Source organism: Anas platyrhynchos, chromosome 8, assembly GCF_047663525.1.
Source record: "Anas platyrhynchos isolate ZD024472 breed Pekin duck chromosome 8, IASCAAS_PekinDuck_T2T, whole genome shotgun sequence".
Taxonomy (NCBI): Eukaryota; Metazoa; Chordata; class Aves; order Anseriformes; family Anatidae; genus Anas; species Anas platyrhynchos.
In genome coordinates, this window is record NC_092594.1 from 24,093,369 (window position 1) to 24,117,323 (window position 23,955).

Below are 23,955 nucleotides of genomic sequence, written 5' to 3' on the forward strand. Positions count from 1 at the left end.
ATGGGAGAATAGACCAACCTCCACCTTGCTACTGCCTCCTTTAATGTACTTATAAAGAGTGATAAGGTTGCCCCTGAGCCTCCTTTTCTCCAGGCTGAACAAACCCAGCTCCCTCAGCCGCTCCTCGTAGGACTTGTTCTCCAGACCCCTCGCCAGCTTCGTCGCCCTTCTCTGGACTCTTTCGAGCACCTCCATGTCCTTCCTGTAGTGAGGGGCCCAAAACTGAACACAGTACTTGAGGTGTGGTCTCACCAGAGCCAAGTACAGGGGGATGATCACTTCCCTAGACCTGCTGGCCACACTGCTTCTTATGCAAGCCAGGATGCTGTTGGCCTTCTTGGCCACCTGAGCACACTGCTGGCTCATATTCAGTCGACTATCCACCAATACTCCTAGGTCCTTCTCTGCCTGGCAGCTTTCCAACCATTCCTCTCCCAGCCTGTAGCTCTGCTTGGGGTTATTGCACCCCAGGTGCAGGACCCGGCACTTGGCCTTGTTGAACTTCATACAGCTGACCTCAGCCCATGGGTCCAGCCTATCCAGATCCTCCTGCAGAGCCTTCCTACCCTCAAGCAGATCGACACACGCACCTAACTTGGTGTCATCTGCAAAATTCCTGAGGGTGCACTCGATCCCCTCATCCAGATCATCAATAAAGATATTAAAGAGGACCGGCCCCAGTACCAAGCCCTGGGGAACGCCACTAGTGACCAGCCTCCAGCTGGATTTGACTCCATTCACCACGACTCTTTGGGCCTGGCTATCCAGCCAGTTTTTAACCCAATGAAGCGTACGCCAGTCCAGGCCATGAGCAGACAGTTTCTTGAGGAGAATGCTGTGGGAAACGGTGTCAAAAGCCTTGCTGAAGTCAAGGTAGACCACATCCACCGCCTTTCCCTCGTCCACCAAGTGCATCACTTTGTCGTAGAAGGAGATCAGGTTCGTCAAGCAGGACCTGTCTTTCATAAACCCATGCTGACTGGGCCTGATCACCTGGTTGCCCTGTAAGTGCCACATGATGACACTCAAGATAATCTGCTCCATGAGTTTCCCTGGCACTGAGGTCAAACTGACAGGCCTATAGTTTCCCGGGTCTGCCCTCCAGCCCTTCTTGTAGATGGGTGTCACGTTTGCTAGCCACCAGTTGACTGGGACCTCCCCAGATAGCCAGGACTGTTGATAAATGATAGAAAGCAGCTTGGCCAGCTCCTCTGCCAGTTCTCTCAGTATCCTCGGGTGGATCCCATCCGGCCCCGTCGACTTGCGTGCATCCAAGTGCCATAGCAGGTCGCCAACCATTTCTTCATGGATAGTGAGGGCCACATTCTGCTCCCCATCCCCTTCCACCAGTTCAGGGTACTAGGTATCCAGAGAGCAACTGGTTTTGCCGCTAAAGACTGAGGCAAAGAAGGCATTGAGCACCTCCGCCTTTTCCTCATCTTTCGCAACTAAGTTCCCCCCCGCATCCAGTAAAGGATGGAGATTCTCCTTAGTCCTCCATTTTGCATTAATGTATTTGTAGAAACATTTTTTGTTGTCTTTGGCAGCAGTAGCCAGATTGAGATGAGCTTTGGCCTTTCTAATTTTATCCCTGCACTGCCTCGCAACATCCTTATAGTCCTTCCAAGTGGCCCGCACTCTTTTCCAAAGATTGTAAACCCTCTTTTTCCTGCTAAGCTCAAGCCACAATTCTCTGTTCAGCCAGGCCGGTCTTCCTCCACGCCAGCTCGTCTTTGGGCACCTGGGGACAGACCTGCACCATTAAGATTTCCCTCTTGAAGAGTGCCCAGCCTTCCTGGACTCCTCTGCTCTTCAGAACCACCTCCCAAGGGACCCTACCAACCAGTGTCCTGAACAGTTCAAAGTCAGCCCTCTGGAAGTCCAATACAGCGGTTTTACTGGTCCCCTTCCTGGCTTCTCCAAGAATGGACAACTCTACCATTTCATGCTCACTCTGCCCAAGACAGTTTCCAACCACCATATCTCCCACCAGTCCTTTTCTGTTTGTGAAGAGAAGGTCTAGCGGGGCACCTCCCCTGGTAGGCTCACTAACCAGCTGTGTCAGGAAGCTATCTTCCATGCTCTCCAGAAACCTCCTAGACTGCGTTCTCTGGGCTGTGTTGTGCTTCCAGGATATGTCTGGGAAGCTGAAGTCCCCCACAAGAACAAGTGCTGACAATTTCACAACTTTTGTCAGCTGCCTGTAGAACTCCTCATCTGTCTCCTCATCCTGGTTCAGCGGTCTATAACAGACCCCCACCAGGATGCTTGCCTTGTTGGCCTTCCTGCTGATCCTAACCCATAAGGACTCAACCTTATCATTCCCAGCCTCAAGTTCCACAACATCAAAACTCTCTCTGATATAGAGAGCCACACCATCACCCCTTCCATGCTGCCTGTCCCTTCTGAAGAGCCTATAGCCAGACGTTGCAGCACTCCAGTCATGAGAGTGATCCCACTACGTTTCCGTGATAGCAACCAAGTCATAGCCTGCCTGCCGCACGATGGCTTCCAGCTCCTCCTGTTTGTTACCCATGCTGCGTGCATTAGTGTAAATGCACTTCAGTTGGGCCATTGCCTTCTCTCCCAGCCTTGCCATTGTTCCCCCTGGCACAGCTCTAACAAGCCTTGTTTCAGCCCCGTCCCCCTTCTCACCTAGTTTAAAGCCCTCTCAATGAGCCCCGCCAGCTCCTGGCCCAGGATCCGTTTTCCCCTTAGAGATAGGGACCCGTCTGCGGCCATCAGGCCGGATGCCGAGTAAAGTGCCCCACGGTCAAAAAAAAACAAAATTTCTGTGTTGGCACCAGCCTCTGAGTCACGTGTTTATCAGGTGGCCTTTCTGTGTCCTCTCTGTACCCCTCCCTGCCACCATAGGGATGGACGAAAACACCACCTGTACTCCCACTCCATCCAGTAACCATCCCAGTCCCCTAAAGTCCCATTTGATGGTCTTCAGGTTTCTCTCTTCAGTGTCATCACTGCCAGCCTGGACTATTAAAAGAGGGTAATAGTCAGAGGGGCGAACCAGGTTGGAAAGCTTTCTGGCAATGTCCCTGACCCTGGCCCCAGGGAGGCAGCAGACTTCCCTATGGATAGGGTCAGGCTGACAAATACGGCCCTCTGTTCCCCTGAGAAGGGAGTCGCCCACAACAATTGCCCTTCTTTCTGTCCTGGTGGAGGCAGTCCTGAGGTGTGGAGTCGACTTCCTCATCCTAGGCATCCTCCTGGGTAGACTTTCTACCTGTTCCTCAGCTACCGGTCTTTCAAGCTTCAGGGCCTCAAACCTGTTGCATAAGGGCAGCTGGGAAGGTGGGGCTGGTGGGGGAGGGCATCGCCTGCGATGTCGCGCAGGGACCTGTTTCCATTCCTCCTCAACTCCTAGGTCCTCTGCCTCTGCCCAACAGCAGCTTGGCAGGGGGTCCATCCCCATTTGGGGTGTCTTACCCTGGTGCCTGTCCTTCAGTTCCACAAGTCTATTTCCCACTCACACTCTCTGATATCCCTCAACCTCTCGACCTCCTCCTTGAGTTCTGCCACCAGGCGGATCAGGTTGTCCACCTGCTCGCACCTCACGCACACAGTCTCTTTGCCCCCCACAGGTGGTAGCAACAGGCTCAGGCACTCCCTGCACCCGGAAACCTGAACTGCTGCACTTTTGAGCAGGCAGTCGGTCTGGGTGTGTACAGACTTCCTGGAGAGCACACTGTGCCTGGTGTACACCATTGCAGCTGAGCTAGCGGTAGACCGCTGTTGGAGGAGGTGTTCGGATGCCGTGCTAACTGCTGTGCCACTCCCTTCTGACGCACCACGCCCTCTTTACCCATCCTGTTAACTGCACCCCACTCCCTTCCAACGCACCACACCCTGTTTGCCCATCCTGTTAACTGCCGTGCCACTCTCTTCTGACGCGCCACGCCCTGTTTGCCCGTCCTGTTAACTAGAGCGCCAACTGCCGTGCCACTCCCTTCTGATGCGCCACGCCCTGTTTGCCCGTCCTGGTCGCTCGCGCTCCCTAGGGGCAGCTTTTGAACGGCCGGGGAGGGGGCGCTGCTGGCTCCGCCTATGCCTCCTTCTCGCCTCGTTCACCTCCCTCACGAGGGCTCCCGGGTCCTGGGGGCTCGGTGCCGGAGAAATTAGCACTGCCTGTCCAATCCCCCGCTCTGCTGCGGAACGCGTCTGCCCCGGAGACAATTGCCTCAGTAAGTGGCAAGTTATGGTATGGTATGGACTGGATCCTAGGTCTCTTTTTAAAAATGCTTTAACAATACCATAACATCAAATCATCTCCCTAAGTCTTTTAAAACATGATATAATTTACTGTTCTGCTTGAAGTATTCCTCCGTCTGTGCTGTAGGATGCCTGGACAAACTGAAATGCAGTAGCAGAAGATGGCGCCAAAACCTCAGTAACAGAGGAAGGTAAGTGATGTGTAACAAGATCAGTGCTAGAAGAGTAATTAGCAGCAGAAAAATAAATAAATAAATAAAATAAAAAGGAAGAATGGTCCCTACCCAGGATTTAAAAAAAAAAAAATCAGCATTTGCTTGGGGTAGTGTAGAAAGTATGCAAAATGATTAGTTACGTTTTCTGGTGTTTATAGACATGCACTAAGATGTAATCAACGTGATTTTTCCTTAGCTCATTACAAAAAAAAAAAAAAAAAGCCTCATTTAAAAACTATTGCCATTGAAAGCTTAAAAATGGTTTGGCCCTGTAAAGTATAATCCATGTCCACCCCACACCCCACATTAAAAAAAAATAAATAAAAAAGCTGTAGTCTCATAAACTATATTAATCTATTTATTAATCTATTTAATACCTTATTTTCCTTCCTGATTTTAAGAAAGTCCAAAGCAAAAGCAACACGCTCTGATGAATATCTTACTGTAAACCATTATAGTGGATGTACAGATTTTTTTCTGAATAACCTTATGAGCCCTAAATGAGGTTATAGTTCTGAGGCTGTAATAGCAACCAAGATTTGAATGAGCTTACCTGAACTACTCTCTTAGCCTTCTAAGACAGATGGAAGAAGTAGAGAAATATGATTCATACTCCACAGCTTTCAAGAAGACTCTATATATTTTCATTGTAATATTTACATTAAAATAATAAATGAATTGGGTTTCTGATGATAAATAAGATAAATGTGAAGGCCAAATCATCAGCAGTTCCACAGCTTTTGGTGGAAAATGTATCTAGCTTAATTTTAAACAATAAGAGTATACTTAGTGTGATACTTGCAACACTAAAAACTAAAAACAATAATTTAATTTTAAACAGATTGCAACATAAAGCTAACTTATAGGGTTACAAAGAACACAGTCAAAGCTACATTCTGGTCCAGTACTTACACCAAGGGGAGATTATAACTTACAAAGCCACCACCATCACTAATGACGATACAAGAACTTGTATTCAGCTTTTATCAGTACATATTTCTTAAGTTGTTTTCATATTAACTTTGGTAAGAACAACACACAGAGCAAAGTGTACTTTACCTTCTTATCTCCCTGTTTTCGCCTTCGTAGCCCTGGTCTGTAATCATCTCCAAAGCGCAGAAAGTAATAATAAGAAACTAGTCGTTCTATAGGATCTCTTATGACATTTATGTAAATTGGTTTCTTTTTAACACCAAATCTAAAGTAAAAGAGGAAAAAAATGTCTTTTAAAGGTGAATCAAAGTTTCTCATCTAACACCTAAAAGCCTCTATCTATAAATACCTGTCTCTACTGAAGAAACATACAACTGAAATCTATATGCAGCGAAAATGAGAGGAAGTTTAATGATTCAACTCACCCCTATACCCAGTGCATGACATGGATGGGCAAGTCAGTTCAATTTCAGTTTTCTTAGTACAGTGGTTGATTATTTATTTAACAAAACAAACTAAACTAAAATATTCTCACACACCAGATACTACAAGTGTTTATACAATTACCCTGACTCTAGAAATGTCTCAATTATTCTAGCAGCTGCATATATGTTAATAATAAGCAGACAGGGCACTCAATATTGAATTCCTGTCTCCTACTACCACTGCCCTCCTAACCCACCCTGTGCAATGAGCACAGAGTTCTCCTCGCAGGGCTCCACTTATCAGCGACAAACGCTGACAGAAGGAAGAAAAAACTCTGAGCCCATCCGTTACCTGGGCTGATTACTTGGATGTATGGCTCTGCTTATTAAATAGGAGCCTAAGATAGTATCTGTAACCATACTGATTTCTCTATCACAGACAGAAAAATGTTTCCTCACACATCTACCTAAGCTAATTTTTACTTACTGTGATACAAGCTGGAAGCTTGATGAAATGAGTTCATAAGCTCATGGGACACATGAGGAAGATTTAAACCACCAAACCTTTTTTGTACAAATGCCATCTTTCAATAAAAACCACAAATATGAAACAATAAGCTGTTGTGGAAAAAAATTAATTGTTTGGATGAAAGAACAGCAATGTACACAAGGATAATGCAGTCCTAGAGGGAAGATGCAGATGAAGAGAGTCTGTGAAATTGCTTAGATGCTTTCTAGATATAATTATTTTAAAGACTTCTGGTATCTGAAAAAGTTTTCAGCTTCATGAAGTGAACAGGGTATAAAATGACATTCATTTTTGATTCATCTTTGCTGTTCCAGAAAGCTGTTATTCCAATAGGAGTTCAGTTCAGTGGTTTATTCATGTTTAACTTTTAAAGGCAGAAAGGAAGCTAATGAAATTTGATGCATTTTATTTTATTGGTAGATTTACCATTAAGACTTCTTGCCTAGTACTTTTTGTAAACTTCAAGCTTTTACTTGGTGCCATTGGAAATTTCCAGTCACTACTGTAGCTTTTAGCATTTTCTATTATCTAACCTACTGTACTGGGAAACCATGAAACTCTCACTTCCCCTTTTCATTCTCTATAATAAAAAGCTAGAATTAAAAGTTAGTGTACATAACAGAATGAAACATTGAAAGCAATGACTAAAAATTTTCTACATGGAAAAAAAAAGTCTTTTAATTAAATTACATTTTCTAGCACACAGAAATATATCATTACTCAGGACTGACCAGCAGCAAGACGTAAAGGTGCTATTGTTTGTGCAGCAGCAGAATACGCTCAGATCTAAAAAATCCATTTTCAATTTTAAGCCTTTTTCCTCATACTACAAGTCTGGGATGAAGCACTGCTAAGCAAAATTGAATTGCCAGTTGAAGGGGAGGTTTCACAAGACAAAGTTACTCAGGATCACAGCTTTAGATCCAGAAGCAAAAATAAGACAAGAATAGAAACATATGTGAGCAAGAATATAGATATGATCCTTCAACCTTTGAAGTCACCAGGAGGTGATTTATTTTAAATTCATTTTAGAAATAGCAGGATTAAACTCCACAAGAATTATTTCTATGCTTTTTACAGCATGTCAGATTACTATAGGCCAGAAAAAAAATGCTTAAAATATAGCTTAATATCTTGATAAAGTGTAAAGGGATACTCTGAAAGAGAATAACTACATAACTTAAGAAGGAGGTGGCATTACTTCATAGAAACATATTTTAGAACAGGTATCTAAAGCTTCTTGGAAAGGGAAGACAATCACTTAGGTAGAACTACCAACAAACTGACATTCAGCCAAGGAATACTAAACCTAGTATATAAATAGTTTTCAAATAAGATTTATCTGTGTTATCATGCAAAAAAACAATTGAAATCTGTGAAAATCAAACCAAATACTGCTCCTCCTAGGAATTTCAGCACTTGAATTTAAAAAACAGCAGATTTTCATCACTAGAGGGCAGTAATATCCCAGAAGGAGCCAAGCAACGTATTTAAACTACTATGCCACTCAACAGATAAATCCATGGGTAACATACTTTGCGAAGTCCAAATAAGATACGTGTCCATGGTAAAATCCTGGTTTCATTTCCTTCCAGGAAGTCACGTTCTTCACAAATCGAACCTGTAAAAGTAGACAGAGTGTTTCAGTACAGCTGGAACACACTAAGCTTTGCCTAACATGGTAGATTTTTTATTTTTATTTCTGTTTTTGTTCAAGTAAAATCTTACAATGCATTTGAAGGTTTTTTTTAATATTACCAAACAATTTGTGCAAACTAAAGTTAGACTTTTTGCAATCGTATAGATGACTATTTTTAGATCATCACAATTTAATGATCTGAAGCTAACGAAAAGCAGAATACAGCAAGCAGAAGAGAAATCCAACAAAAGCTACCACAACAACATTAACAATGCATACATGTAATTTTTGTTGGTGAATCCTATTTGTAATTTGAAAGGAATCCAGAATTTTCTTGACTTTAAGTAGAAATGCAAGTATACCTTTGATGGAATTGTTTGGCCTGTATTCCATTCTTCAAATAAAAGCATACCAGACTTACAAGCATATTCTTAGACCTATTTTACTGGGATATAAAAAACAAATCCAATGGTTCATTTGGCCCCCTCCCAAAATGCAATGCATGAGTAATCCAGAAATTTTGTAAATTTATAAAGTGTAAATTAGATTTACAGTTTATGACCTTGAACGGTTACCATAAGTCTAACATCTCAGTGAAACTTCCAAGTTAAAGCATGAATTAGGCCTTAAACAAAGGCTGAGAAAAGAGGTACCAGCAAACTTCACAGTAACTAGGAACAGTTTTGCATTTCAAAGATAAAAACAAAATAAGATACATGCCCCAAAACAGAAAGTATGATTAAATTAAGTGGGGCATGTAGCTTGCCTTTATTAGGTAAGAAGAATATTTTAACATCAAAGAATTTAGCTCTGAAAATTATTTCAAAACTAGTGAATTGGATAATAAAGAAAAGATGATAAATTTGTACTGCCTGGGTTGTAGTACAATGCTACACCATTTCTGACAGTAAGAATTAGAAGACAGATGTGTATTTCCTGCAAACCTATAGTATCTTTTTTGTTATACAGTGACATAGATAAGCACAAAGATACTCAGTTGAGACGAAAGAGTCACAAAATGAAAGTTTGACAGCTCACAACAACATGTTAACATTCTCTGCAAGCTGTAACAGTGCCTTGAAACATGAAATAAAGCACTGACCAATGAAGATTTTAAGAGGGAATACTGGCCTGTTACTGCTTCCTCACACTTGGTAATTTACCTTTTTTCCCTCAAACACTGGCTCTTGGACTCAGGTAAGATAAATGGGTATCACTTTTTCCTAACAGGCAGTGCTCATGCACAGATTTTTTTTAGTGCACAGATTTCACAGTCTTAGGCATTTTGCAATTTAAACCATATATTGCATAGGAAAATGGTGCAAGTTTATCTGAAAAGCTCCGCTTGATGTTATATAATGGCATTTCATAAATTGCACTGGTTTTCTGCCTCGTTTTGTCTACAGCACAAAGTATAATGTATCTATATGACTTTGAATCCAGTCAGACTACTTATGCTACTACTGAAACAAACCCAACTTCCATTGACTGTACCTTTTTTTAGATAAATGACAAAATATTTTCAGTGGGGAGCCTCAGCTCTGAGTATTTCTATACCTAGGAAAGAAGTTTCTTAAATGCAGAGTACACGTTATCCTCCCTCCCTTCACCCCCAAGCCCCCAAATGCTACAGCTGGTTGATACAACTCTCCAAGATAACCAGCTATGCTACCTATTTTGTATAATCCAGCATGCAAATAAAGCTTAGATTTGAATTACACTTCCATTGGCAAGTTTTCTGATGCACCAGCTAGATTTATGTTTGTACTAGACTAGGCCTAGACACAGGAAAATGTTAACTGCAAATTCCCAAGGGTCAGTTCTGTCAGTCTCTGTCAGACCTCCATAACACCATCTGCCTTCTCACCTGAAATGTACCAGTAACAGTTTTTTCAGAATAAATAGATAAATAAATAAAAAGGGGGTTGTCTTACAATTACTTTGCTAATAATTTTTTTTATGAACACAGGGTTATTATAGAAGAAACTACATTTTATGCTGTATACCAGAGACCCGACTGGATGTTCTAGCCTTTTATTAGCTTTAACACTAACACCAGGGAAGCTAAGAAGGTTTTATATGACATTTACATCTGCCTTAAGATATTGTTCAGCAACACACTGTGCCCATGAGAATACAAGTTTTTAACACCTCTATCTAGCTTGCAGGCAAGAGATTTTTTCTCCCTTTCCCATGATTTGCAGCATTGCAAAAATTAGAAGCATTCCAGGTCCCAGATAGCCTAATGAGTCTGTATTCACATATTTTTAGGGCAGAGAAGAATACTCTTTGCTGATTCTTACTGTCAGACATGATCAATTTTATTTTTCTTTTCAGGGCTTAGCAGATACTGGAGCTTTCAAGAGACCAGGCAAGCTTCTCAACTTGAATCCAACTGAAAAAAATTTGAGGTTACTTTAAAAGTAACCTCAGATAGAAGCGAATGGAATTCCTGTGAAGTTGTTTCATGGTGCTTTTATATAATCAGCTACAAAGTTGCTCCATAGCCTTTAGTAAGTGAGAAATCAGCTGAGTTTCACTGAATTAAAAAGTCAGATCAAACGTACTCTGGGGGCGTAAGATGTCCTGAAAGGTAAGTTAAATGCATTCAGTTTCTAGGACGATAAGAATTTTAAGCAAGTATCAGTGAGCTGAAAGAAAAAAAAAAAAAGAAGGAAAAAAAAAAACACACCTCAGCATATACTTGGTCTGAGGAACACGTCCAGAGGAATCTATGCATGCAAACCAGTATTCTGGTCATTATCCCATGGCCCAGCATCATGTGGATGTTTGCACACTGAATTCCCCAGCTTTACATCTTTTTATAGATCTGTCAATTACTAAATAACTGAATGGATATTACAAGTAGATGGGGGTATGATTACCAGAAGCCTGAGAATTTTCCATTTGACCTGGAAGAAGAAAGCTCTCAAGGGAGACTGCACACGAACACAGTGTCACCATTACAAGAAACACCAGATTCAGATTTCAAGACCTTCCATAGGGAGGCACTGGTAGCTTAGCTATCCAAGTTGTCATACAGGCTGATAACTTGCAGCTACCTCCAGATTAGAGGACCAGGACCGCTGGAAACCAGCTAGCAGCACAGGTTTGGCTGAATGCCATGAGAAACAACAAGCAAGCTCAAGGCAAGGGCAGCTGAGAAGCAAGTTTGTGAGATGAAGAAATGGGAGTTCACCAATCCAGCCACAGTAAAGCCAGAATATTTGCCTGGCATGAGCAGCTCTTCCTCAGAAGAAAAAAATAGAAGAAAATACAAAGAAAATAGAAGGAAATGGCCCATGCGGAGTAGTGGGCATTAGTATGCACTTGGCCATCTAACTTGGAGAGAAAAGTTCCTAAATGTTCAGCACCAGATGATGACACTGTCCCTGCTATCTGACTCACTGCAACCTTTCTGTTGTTCCACTTCTGATGGTCGTTGAAACCATCACCAGTAGAGGAAATACATATTACTAAAGTCAGTATGAGACTGGTATCCTCTGAGAGGTCACTGTTTTAGAATACATTAGGAAGAAAGATTATATGCTTTCAGCTGTCTTTTTTTTGAGGAAAATGGGGAGAGAAACTGCAGGAGATATAAGAACAAACTACAAACAGCAAGTTGAGGTAGTGAAATGCGGGATAATCATACCACATTTTCTGTATGTTCACAACAAAAATACAAAATATGTACTCATACCCTCTTTTTTCTAATAATATATCAAGAATACATGCTGAAAGATAGCAATTTAGGACACTTCATGGACAGTTCCTCCATGTAACAAAAAAAGCTAAAGTCTGTGTGGCTGGTATGCCATCCAGTTAGGCATAACAAAGACATACTTGTATGGGCAAAACACATCAGTACTGAAACATGCAAGCAACAAATAAATTCCAATCAAATGTTTTCTCCATTTTAATGAAGGCAAGAGTTTTTGTTACAGACCACAGAGGTCTGAAATGCAACACGGTAAACGTGGCACTGAGCTCGCTACAAATAAAAGGCCCAACCTGTGGAAAGAGGGGAAGTTTCCAGGATCCTACTTTCAGGCAAGCTGCAAAAGAGAGCAGGGCAGCTGGGAAAAAATCCATCTGAAACTAAAATGGATGTGTTAGGGACTCTTACGGGATTATCTCAAAGCAGCTACAGTTTATATTTGGAGTGGATTTTAAGTAGCTTTTTTTCCCAGATTGCGTTCAAGAAGTAAAGGTTTCACAGATGGGCAGAGAACTTAAAATCTGTAACAGAATTAGAATAGTTTGGAAAAAGTACAGCAGAAATAGTATATACCAGAGGGCTTACTATTTTACTGATTTATTTATGTCAGCCTAAGACAACCTTCACCTTGCTCAGGGAGGTGTCATTTTGTTTTTTGTTTTGTTTTTTTTTAACAGAAAGTATCGCTGATAAGGACAAATTTGCCTTTGTGATGTGTTCATGTATATTGCTGATGGTATATATACAGCTAATGCACTCAACTCAGTGGGACTGGTGAAGGCGGCATGTGAATATGTCATCCATATCCAAGCCCACAAGGAGCAAGCACACAACAGCTACTACTCAGCACCTTTGACATCTCCAGAATTGTGTGTTATGTCTTGCAATGGGAAGTTGTTAATCATATACACAACATATTTCAATATGCTAAAGAAATATTTTTCTTTGAAGAACTATGTAATATGTAAAGCTTTTCATTGTTAGCATCTCCCAGTTAATGACCACTGAAGAAGAGGGGTATCAACTGTCTAATTAAACAACATGAATCATCACCAATTTGGACAATAGCACAGTATCAAATTAATTTAGAACTGCCAGTACCGTATACATGCCCAGCATTGAATGGATTTAATTATTCACAGAAACAGAAACTGCGGTTGGAAGTGCAATGCTAAGTGTGATTGACTTGAGCAGGAATTTTCGATTAAAAGATACAGGCTTGTTAAATCTTTTGGAATTCTCCCTGCTCTTGGTGCACAGAACTTCAGTATTTTTTCTATGCAGTGGACAAGACTACAGGGATGACTACCAGATTTACTCTTAATCTCAGTAATCATGTATCACAGTACCACCTGCGTATTTTAGGACATATTTCACAACAGCAAGAACCCAACAGTGACATGACCTCGCTTCCACGAAACAGGTCTCCAGTCCCACCCCAAGCACACTCTATGTCCTGGATGCTGAGATTCTGACCTCAATCTTTCTCTCACATACAGAACTGAGACTGAAGGGCCCAATACCATCTGCTTCCTCCTCCTCCAGACTACAGCAGCTGCGCTGAGCTGCTCCTGCCTGTAGGCATGCACTTAAAGGAGCTGGAAGCCTCCGTGCTGATATGCTGCAATGCAGAACAGCTCCTGCTGCTGCTGCATATCAGCTTCAGATGATCAGCATACAACCAGTAGTACATACTGAGAGTTTGGCAACATTTACTTTATGGACAGGGATGAGGACATAATGTTGTTTCAGACCACTGACTTAGGTTCCCTGAATCTGCACTCATTACAAGCAGGAAAATAATTATAAAAAAACACACCACACACACAAAATAAAACTTCTTTCCCTCCCCCAAAGAAAAAAACAGCAGACTGTCATGAGTTTAGTTAAGAGCTCAAAGTGGATGCAAAACAACCCACTTACAGTGGCTCCTTACAGCCACTTCTTTCTACCTGTTTTTCATCACCTGTGAGCCCTGAGCAAAGACGGCAGCACAGCCCTGACAGCACAGCACTTGTACTACACAGAGAGAAGAGCACTTAAGACTGCATTCACTGCAGATGGAGATAATAGGGAAGTATTATTACAAGGCCAAAAGGCAAACCATTGACAGTACAATAAACCACTACACACAATTATAACAAAGGTCATTACTGCCTTAGCCATGTCCCTTTTACCTTAGTTTTTCTCCTGAGAAGAGGTACTTACCACCTCCAGTAGCACAGCAAAAACCTAAACCTATTATTTAATAAGTATTATTTTCAACAAAGAAAATATAAACATATTAAAATTCATTTATACGGGAAAATGCGACACAGAAGCCAACTCTTTCAGATGACAAATGGGTAAAACAGCAAAAAAAGTTTTCTGCGCTCTCTCCTTGTTTAATAAAAACATCCCAAATGCAGCATCTTACCTGATCTTGCAGAGACATAACAGGATTATTTTTGGTTGTATTGATATGTAGAACGTGATATTTGTTCTTTGCACAAAGATCATAGGCAATATTTGTGAAGGATGTGCTGGCAGTCTTAGGTACTCTGTTGTAAATAATCACCACATCATCTTCTTCATCCAGTGTCACATCTTGTCGGGAGCCATCTGCTGTATGACGTTGCTCTATTTCTCTGACTTCATGTCTTGCAATAGCCCTTTCTGTTAAGGATGACAAATACAAGATTTCAATGTAAAGACTGCCAATTTTGAAGTTCAAACCTTGGAATGCAAATAACCTGGTGAAGAGCAATACTGCCTCAGCAATAAACACTTGCTGTTATACATATTTCTGACATATAAAGCAAAAAAGACTATAAAATGTACAAATGATAAAAGGTGACTTAGTCTGACAAAGACTAGAAAACAGTATGCTTGGGGAACATATACCATATTCTATGACTCATGTAAATGCTACTGAACATTTCCTTTAAGGAAAAGTATCTATTATGTGCTATGAAAATGGTGACATTTTGTCACAATGGTGAAGAAGTATCTCAAATAATTTCTATAAAATATCTACTATTTAAAAACTATAATAAAAGAGATATCTCAAGCAACCTGGAGAATATGGATTTTCCCAAACCAGTAGAATTACTAACTCTATAGAGGCACTGGAATTCAGATGAAGCCAACATTTTTGATAGACTAGTTAACACAAGACCCAAGTGCAAAGCATTACAATCCAATAACCGATTTTGCAAAAATTCCATTGGATTTATTGATTTCAAGTTCAACAAGAATATAAGTGATAGATGCTTACAAATCAGTGAACATGAAACAGAAAAGTGATCTCTCAGTACTGAAATTCATTCAATATATAAAACGGAGGAGACGTGGAAAAAGCAAGCTATGGACAACATTTTGGCAAGGTGAGTACATGACAAACCATTTTTCCTTTTATACAAAGGGCAACACTGAGTAACTGAACGCTGCTTCAAGTGCTAACGGCCTATTTGTAAAATGAGTATCAGACTATCATGGCGTTTTTTCTGCTACTGAATATTAAATGCTTTATACTGATTCAGACATAGATTTGTTCTGTCCTAGATAAGTATATACTTTAATACAATTTGTTATACACATATCAAAGCATCTTTTCTTATTCACTTACTGTGATACTGTCTTTAATAATATATTCAAGTAAATCTTTGATGGCCAACAGCGCACACTGAAGTCAATACTATAAGAGTAACCTGTAATTCTCTGTATTATGTTCTTACGCAGGATGATACTTAGCAGCAAAGCTGTTGGCCTCTACCTCCCTTGCTTCCAATAACTCAGTTCCTTGTATTTTCTTTCACCACATCTCTTTAATTATAACATAAAATCACTTTAAAACAGAATCATTAAGCTGTGAATACCACTAGCCTGTAATTCCACATAAGTTGTCTTCAACCACAAACTTCCATCTGTCTGAAACATTTCAAAGCTTAAACTTTCTCTCTCATATGCTCACATCTCACACCCCATAACTAAGTTACATCAGTATGAAAATGTTTGTAGAAAATGCTTATTGAGTGTATCTCAATTTTCCACATGACATCTGCTGCTCCCCACTACATCAGTCACAGTTTTTACTCCTTCCTTTCTCATTTGATACCTCTCTCATCACTGCTGGCAAACCTCTGATTTCGGAAAGATGAGGCAACAGACTCAGGTTTCATCTAACTGAAGGTGGCTACAAGAAGAAGTGACTGGCAACTCTTCTTCCTGCCAGTAACTGAGCAGAGGAAGCATTTGGTATGGGACACACATGGCTGCATGGCTGCTCAAGGCTACACAGATACTAAATGCCACCTAGAGAGGCTGAAATGGAACATTTCATTTGCATTTCTACACCAGAGTCGTACATCTCAGCTAGATTTGAATGATGATTGCACAGAACTGCACGTGGCTGCACGGTACCACAAGAAACTTCCAATTTATATGCAGTAAGCTTTATGTATATAAAAGTAAAAAGGCACAAGAAATGGACAGGATTTTCAAAAAGAGTGATGAGAAATATTCTTCTATTGAGATATTTGAAACCATGATGATTCAAGCATTAGTGTGAGAAGTGAACTGTAAAGGCTATGTGTAGGATACAAAAGACATGATTAAATGCAAACAGCAGAAAGGCTGCTGCATACAATCATCTTAAAGCCGGTATGGTGTGAGGGGAAAACAAGAACCTATGCAAGGAGAACTTCCATAAATACAAAGTACACAGTGCTATTATCAAAGAACACGTAAGACTTAAGCTTCAAACTAACATGAAAAATAATTTTTATGACAACGAATTGAAATCAGTATGTTTTAACAATTTTTTACATATGAAAAACAAAGAGGAAGAATCATAGAATATCCTGAGTTGGAAGGGACCCTTAAGGATCATCTGGAAGAAGATGCTAGCTATTTATTGAATATACTTGACTTTACTAGAAATCTCTTTAGATGACAACCATGGAAATTTAATTTTCATTTTGAGAACTTTTCTACACAGGATTGGACTGATTTCACTGAAATCAGTTTAAAAAGTCAGGTTTTTATTTCCTATCAGAAACCCCATGGACAAAATGATGTTCTACAGACTCACTGTTTTCATTGCATTCTATTTAAACCCGATTTTATAAGAAAAGTGGTTTGCAAAATTATTAAGAGATGTCTAAACTGGCTTAAGACTGTTCACACTAAGCAGCATTTAAGCAAGTGGTATTTTGAATAGATTTTCATGGTAATATAATGCATGATAATTTAAAGTTAGAAAATATTCTCTCACTTTTTTTTTTTTTTAATTACTGCCCCTTTAGGTTCATTGATTAATATCATTTTTATACAGTGTGGAAAAATGTTGTTCTGTCATGTGTTGTCTTACATGCAAACTTTCATCAATTTCTAAGTCAGTTTGCACGCAGGCAGTACCATACATGAGCAGAAAAGAGGAAATACCACAGCCCACAGTTAGTTTGCCAGTCAGATGCTATCAGAAAGTAGCGTACAATGGGTGAGTTCTGTCTCCAGAAGTACTACTAACAGCATTCAATCTGTACGCCACCACCAACTATGGAAAAATTTGAAATAATTTCTCTTCAAGATCTCTGCCCTTTCAAGTCAACAGTTTGTCAACAGGTTTTAAAATTATTAACACAGGGAGAGATATGGACAGACCAAGTTTGATTGCTTAGGCCTGTTTTCTTAGGATCTCGTCTAATAAAAATCACATGTGGAAGCGCACTAAAAATATATTGAAATGAACAATGTTGAAATAATTACAGAAATATATCACTGATTATAAGCGGTTTGTCTATATACCTTGCCTATTAAAACAGACAAATGCCTTTGAACAAGTTTATTAGCATTTACTGCAAATCCAAGTGCTAGCTGCATAAAAAATTACATCTTCCCAAATAAAACAGAGTAGCACAGATCCTACCAACTTAAATGTTAACAAAACTAAACACTTCAAACTTGTCACATTTTTCACTAAAACTCCAGAACCTCTTAGGCATTTCTTAACAAGAAAATTTGAAAGTAACAGAAACTTTTCTTTCCTCTATCTCTTAGCCCGTATCACTTTTGATCAAGAATACATTTTGAGCCTTGCTGATGATCAAAGTGAAGTTAACCAAGTATCTGGAAGAATAATTCAAAGCACACCACCCAATGCTCTTTGTCCTCTGCATCTACTTTCCTTCTGCACATGTCCATGGATATTATGTAGGTTCTCTTTTCGGTATCTCTTGTGTGCATGCCATACTTCCTTGCGAAACCTCCCACTGAGATGAGGAAAGGCTCAGTCTTGAAATAGTTTTGAGTTCAGCAACCTTCCAGTGTTGCCCAATGGAATAAAAAGATATGGATTAAACCTCAACTCCGACTTGTTGCAGAGGAACCGGACAGCTAGATGTGGCAAGTGTGCTGGCACCATCTCTGAGCAAACAGTTGCTGTGTATCTGTGGCACTGGATGCCACTTCAAACCAATAAGCAGCTTTCTTCCAGTTGGGAACAATATTGAAGCCAGCTGACCTGGTGTCTCAGCTTTGTTTCCACCCAGCTCCCAGGCCGATTAGGCAAGCAGCTGGTAGCCTGAGGCACCGCGCAGCTCTCAAGCTGTTTCAGTGCCCAAAAGCTGCACTGAGCACTTCATTGGCCTGAATACTGAACCAGAGCACGACCAAAAACCTACTCAATATTGACTCCATTCTCCTCCAATGAAGGATGAAAACTAAATAGCAGCTTAAAAATTATCCATAATTACTTAGCAAACTTCACGTCCTGATTCACTTTTCAAATTATATACACAAATCATACACACAGACCTCATACTCGTGGCTGCCTGTGGGAGCTGTTCAGAAGCACACCACTTTGACAAACCAGAGCACTGCTGCTGTACGTGAATATGAATACTTGGAGGATGGAGAGAAAGAAAAAGAATCAATAGTGTTATGACAATTTGTGGCCATGAAGGATTTGTGTCACTACAGCCAATTAAAACTACAGGAAAAATATACACTGAATTAATATAAAAACCTTAAAGTTAAATTTGTTGAAGGTATCAGTAATAACATACCACCTCTTCCAAAGACCTGTAAGAATACTAACTCTGTTCTGCTCTAATGTTAAGTCTTACAAACAGCAGAACCATTGCATTGGTTCTTCAGCAACTTCATGATTTAACTACCAACGTGAAATCAAAGGCTTGCCCCAAATACTTCTACTTCCCATTCCTCTGTAGAAGCACTACTCCATGAGGCCTGCTGATGGATGACAGTTCCCTGCTTCCAAAGGCAGCTGTGGGGGAAGCATGGGGGGCATGAGGACAGAGCTGGGACACCTTCCTGCCTGCTCCAGGAGTGGAAGCTCTCAGGTTAGAGCAACTCCTTGCAGCTATCGCTAAGTGATCATCCTTAGAATTGTAATTAAGATTCTGACCCCCATTAACATATGTTAATAAAGGTTTTAGAACCAACATTAAGCAAGGATAGCAAAACACTTGCAATTTGATAGAAATACAAGCTGCTAGCCAATTCAACACAAGAGTGAAGCAACACAGAGGTACACTAACCTCCACCTTACCAAGTTTTAATTAAGAAAACAAAAAAAAATGCTTACAAAACAGTAATTTCAGTCACCAGTGGTATCTGACCCAGTGACAGCCCAACTCAAGCACACTGCCATCCTCACACAGAGGCTTGCTGGTACTGCTGAGCTCCTCATGCACACACTGCCACCAACCACTTCAGATCCTCTCAAATTTTGCTTAAAGATATCATCTGGGAACCTGTGTACCACACTTACAGAAATCACTGCTAGTGCCACGTCCCATAGCCCATAATTTATTCTAGTTAAAGGTTAACATGAGCATTTTGCTTTCTTCTTTTCCTAGATATTTTTCTGTGCAGGTTATGACTTGCCTAATTAGGTAAGTTTTAACCCTTAAGACAACTTAGCCAAACACACTTCAGTCAAAGAGACCATTGGCCTTATTTGCAAATCTTACTATTTTTAATCAGCCTAAGAGATAGCCACTAAAAACTTTAATGTTTATTTTAACAATGACTCAGATCCCATGAGAGGCTCAGCACACATGCTCTGGGACCAGTTCTTACCTACAGAAAGTAAAGACCACGTGCAGAGCACATGCAAGGACAGAAACAGAGCACAAAAATTAAAATAACTTCTCTGGTACTACTTTAACTACTTTAGGTCAGGTTAAGAAGACCCACCTTTTCCTACTCCTTTTGATAACTCAGTTGCCTTTGTATGGAGAGATTCTAATAACTAATTTTATAAATCTCATTCCAGCTTGTTTTCTCCAGTAAGGCAAACAGAAAGGAACAGGTATAAAAACTTCTGCTATAAGAAGCAGTAATTTAGCGAACAATTACAACTCGCTAACATTACCGATCTTTTTCTTTAATAGCAGTTAATGCATCTTGAGAACAGAAGGAAAAAGAATAGTCCAGACAGAGAAGAATTCCTTTCAGACTCCAAAAAAGGCACATGGCACTTCACTGAGCTGGTTAAAGACAAAACAACAACAAAATGGAGCAGCAAGGAAGCAACTCCAACAAGGCAATGAAATCATTAACTAAAATCTAATGCAGCAGCTGTCTGAAAATTACAAGTAGCAATGCTGAAAAACTTGCTATGGCTCCATCAGCATTTGATACTCATCATTTATTTTCAAGATAGCATTTTTGTCAGGGCTTTATTTTTAACACATAAGTTGAAACATATTGAGTAGCATGTGACATTGTCCAGGGTCTGATACTAAACTAAACAAACAAACAAGCAAACAAATGAAAAAATCTCTATACCATATATACATCCAAGCTGGTTTCAACACCTGAGACTATTTCTCATTTTTTCTGTAAATTTTTGAAATCCTTACAACTGCAGTTGATAGACATAGCACTTCTAGATTAAGTTCTAAATGTGTATTTCTTTTTCTATATTAATATATATGTTAGCATATGTATGGCCTTATATGTTTCCTACAGTCTTCTGTTGGGCAGAATAGCCAAAAAAATTAAATTTAGATGTTAACCCAAAGTTTTCATTATATAAAACACCGGATGTATTCCCATTGCAAGTTTTGGGGTCTCTATAAAGAAGATCAGGCAATCCGTTTATTGCACTCATTCAAAAGAATCAGAGTGATTTCAGTAATCTCAAATGACATGAGTGATTTTCATTACCTTGCACACTCTTTACAGCAACACAGAACTGAATAATTTACAGTGGAAAAGACTTCTGAGGTTGGCCCTCACCACTGTTGGCAGATTGTTGACTCAAATTCAACTTGTCTCCTGCAAAGCGCTTTCTAGCCCAGCACATCCAGCCTGTACTGTTCCACAGGCCACTTCTATACCAGGTGTGAGGTTTTATGCTTTATTTTACTTCCATGAGGCTCCAGTCAGCCCCACTCTCCAGCCTGAGTGCCCTCTGAGAGCAAGCAGCCCTGCACTCAGAATGCTAACCATTCCCTACATCTCAAGTTGCCCCAGGAAGGGAAAAACTAAACAGAAAGCCCATGCAAAGCCACAGAACAAATTAATTTCATTTACAGATCAAAGCTGAGATACCCCATGAAGCCTGACTATTTCCAGAAAAAGTATGACTTCTTAGCAGATTTTCTTGTGTAATAACATTGAATACTACAGAAAAAAAGGATGCTTTACTCCCCCAAACATGAGATTTTGAAAAATGTACTAGAGCTTAAAAAGAAAAGTTGCATACCAGCTGTAACTTCATCTGTAAATACAGCAGCACCACTGCTGGTCTGGAACACTGCAAATAATATTAGTTAAAAAGTCACATAAAAAAATACAGAAACGTTTTAGGCAACATGGTGCAGCAGTAAGATTTAAAAATAATCAGATATCAAATAACTCCATTAACTCTGCAGCTTCAGACTGTTTTGTTTGACACCAACGTTGAATTCAAGTTCATTAATTAGTATGACAGCAAACAACAGAATCATAGGATTTCTGAGTTGGAAGAGACCCACAAGGATCAAGTCCAACTCCTGGCTCCCCAAAGGACCACCTCCCCCCAAAAAATAGACACCATTCAGCTTTTTTCCTCACAGTCACCTGCAATTTCAGGTTTCTTGAGGCTGAAACAGCCTGATTAACAGATAAATATAAAGATGTAACCACGTAAGGAAAAGGTTTGTGGCTTTTCAAAATGCCAGGAGTGTTGAACAGTTAAGAAGCACTGTGACTACAATAAATGCAGCTAAAAATACTTGCATATCAGGGAGTTGTTTTCTAAATACAAACCACGGTTTAGTACATAATGGAAGGGCCTGCTCTTACCTAGCATCTTAATATCGTAATGCAGGCCCTTCGGAGTTAGCATGAAAACCTAATGGAACTGCTTTATACATGGCTATGGCTGTCAGAAGTGTTCTGCTACACAAACGTGCATGTCACTCCTGCAAGCAAAATCCAATTCAAAAAAAAAAGAAAGCAAGATCAATATAGATCATCTGACTCCATATAGCAAGAAAGGCTGGAGACAGTTTATTTTATACAAGCTTTCTCCAGACAAAATTATTTACTTTTCCTGAAAGGGTATTGTGCAGCATAAAAGGAAAAAGGATCATTAAACTGTCTGTTAAAATCATTTAGGGACCTATATGTATGGACAATGCTGTATAACAGTAATTCACCATCACACTCAATAAACCTAATTGGAAAGATATACTGTTATTTCCAGCATATTATACTTATATCCCTGCTTGTCTTTGCACTTCTTGGCTAAACTAACCTGATCCAGAAAATAAAATATTGCCAGTTGGTCTAACAGCTCTGAAAAAAATAGCGAATAGCAAACAGCATTGCTTTCTGATCAGAAGAGCTGATGTAAACATTTTATTCAGAATCTTACTAAGTTAAAGTACCAGGAATAAGCTCATGATAATTCTATTTGATAACAACTGATACACCAGGATATGTACTTAAATAACACCAGATGCATACAGACTGAACATTTACAATGATAAACATAATTGCTGACCTTAACATAGGTATAGAATTGTGCAAATCCTTTGGAAAAAAAAACAAACAACAGAAATAAGTCTGCATGCTGAATGAAGCCCAATGTTGTTAAGTCATAAGAGAATGAATTTTAATTACATTTTTAAAGGCTGACTAGATAAGCTTTTGATTATATTCTTTGTTTTCTTTGTGAAAACCACTTGCTCTTGTTAATTTCATTTTAAGAACTTCAATTTCATTCTGTACCCTGGTTGCTTTATATACAAATGAAAAGTACCTTTTATTTTCCTCTAAACTCTGCAGAGATTTGCTAGCCCATATAGCCTAAATATCAATATAGTAACAAATACAGACAGCAACAGCCTTATCTTTTATTCTAATCTCATACTGCCAGCCTGAACACTTCATCTCACACGGCGATGAAAAAGATAAGCATGAATAAAAGTAAGTCTAACAACACATAGACCCCACATTTCAGGAGCCTCAATCAAAGCCATTTTAAATAAATCCAGGTACAAGAAAGACACTCTTTGAATTAAATGCTGAAACTGCAGTGAACACTGAATTAATTAGTTCCTCAACTACCTCTGAAAATCTCTCCTTGCTATGTCTGATGCCTCTGTGAAAGACCCGGGGGTCCAAGCCAAACTCAGGCAGAACTAGGAAACTGGTTCCTTTCTGAATAAAATAATCACCTGTTTAAAAATAGTCCTTCACCTCTGACTTTCTGAGGATTAAAAGGAGCAGTGGATCAGTGAACTGAAGGAGTTGGTAGAGGGACTTTCACAAAGAAAATCTTGCAAGCCCCCACAACACGCCCCTCCCTGGACCTACCGGGGAAGTTCAGTTGGCCTCTCATGATGGAAGCCTACACGAAATCCCCAGGATTACTTATAAATGATGCATGAGGGAACACTTGTGACATCTAGGCAGCTAATGTAAACCTCCCATGCTCATTCTCTCCACGCTAAGGCAGTGGCAGTCACACTCAGTTCGAACGTACACAAAGAGAAACAGCGCTACCATAGAAGCTCTTTGTGGAAGACATTGATTAGGAAAAGCGAAATTACACAAACGGGCTTTATCTAGTGCCACCCCACAGCGATAAGGAGCCCCCTGTCCTTGATAAAAACAGGAACAGTCCAGAGCTGGTGAGGTGTGTGGTGAAGTGGTTTTGTACAAAAAAAAAAAGAAAAAAGCTTCCCAATACTAGGAGAGCCAGCTGCTCATTGAAAGCCTCTGGGTGTTAATCCTGATTTACACTGGATTAAGCTCTGCAATTA

The 23,955-nt window shown here is 40.1% G+C and overlaps 1 protein-coding gene across 7 annotated transcripts in view; it reads right to left on the reverse strand.

The window, feature by feature from the left end:
• Positions 1 to 23,955, reverse strand: part of HS2ST1 (heparan sulfate 2-O-sulfotransferase 1) — a 174,083-nt gene that overhangs the window by 101,430 nt on the left and 48,698 nt on the right. For all 7 annotated transcript variants that reach the window (XR_011811172.1, XR_011811173.1, XR_011811169.1 and 4 more), the window contains exons 2-4: positions 14,106 to 14,344; positions 7,865 to 7,950; positions 5,502 to 5,640 (exon numbers count right to left, since the gene is read on the reverse strand). Coding sequence is in view for 1 of the 7 variants with exons in the window: in XM_027462639.3 (XP_027318440.1) it covers positions 5,502 to 5,640; positions 7,865 to 7,950; positions 14,106 to 14,344 (464 nt within the window). In the remaining 6 variants the exon portion in view is untranslated. The remainder of the gene's footprint in view (positions 1 to 5,501; positions 5,641 to 7,864; positions 7,951 to 14,105; positions 14,345 to 23,955) is intronic.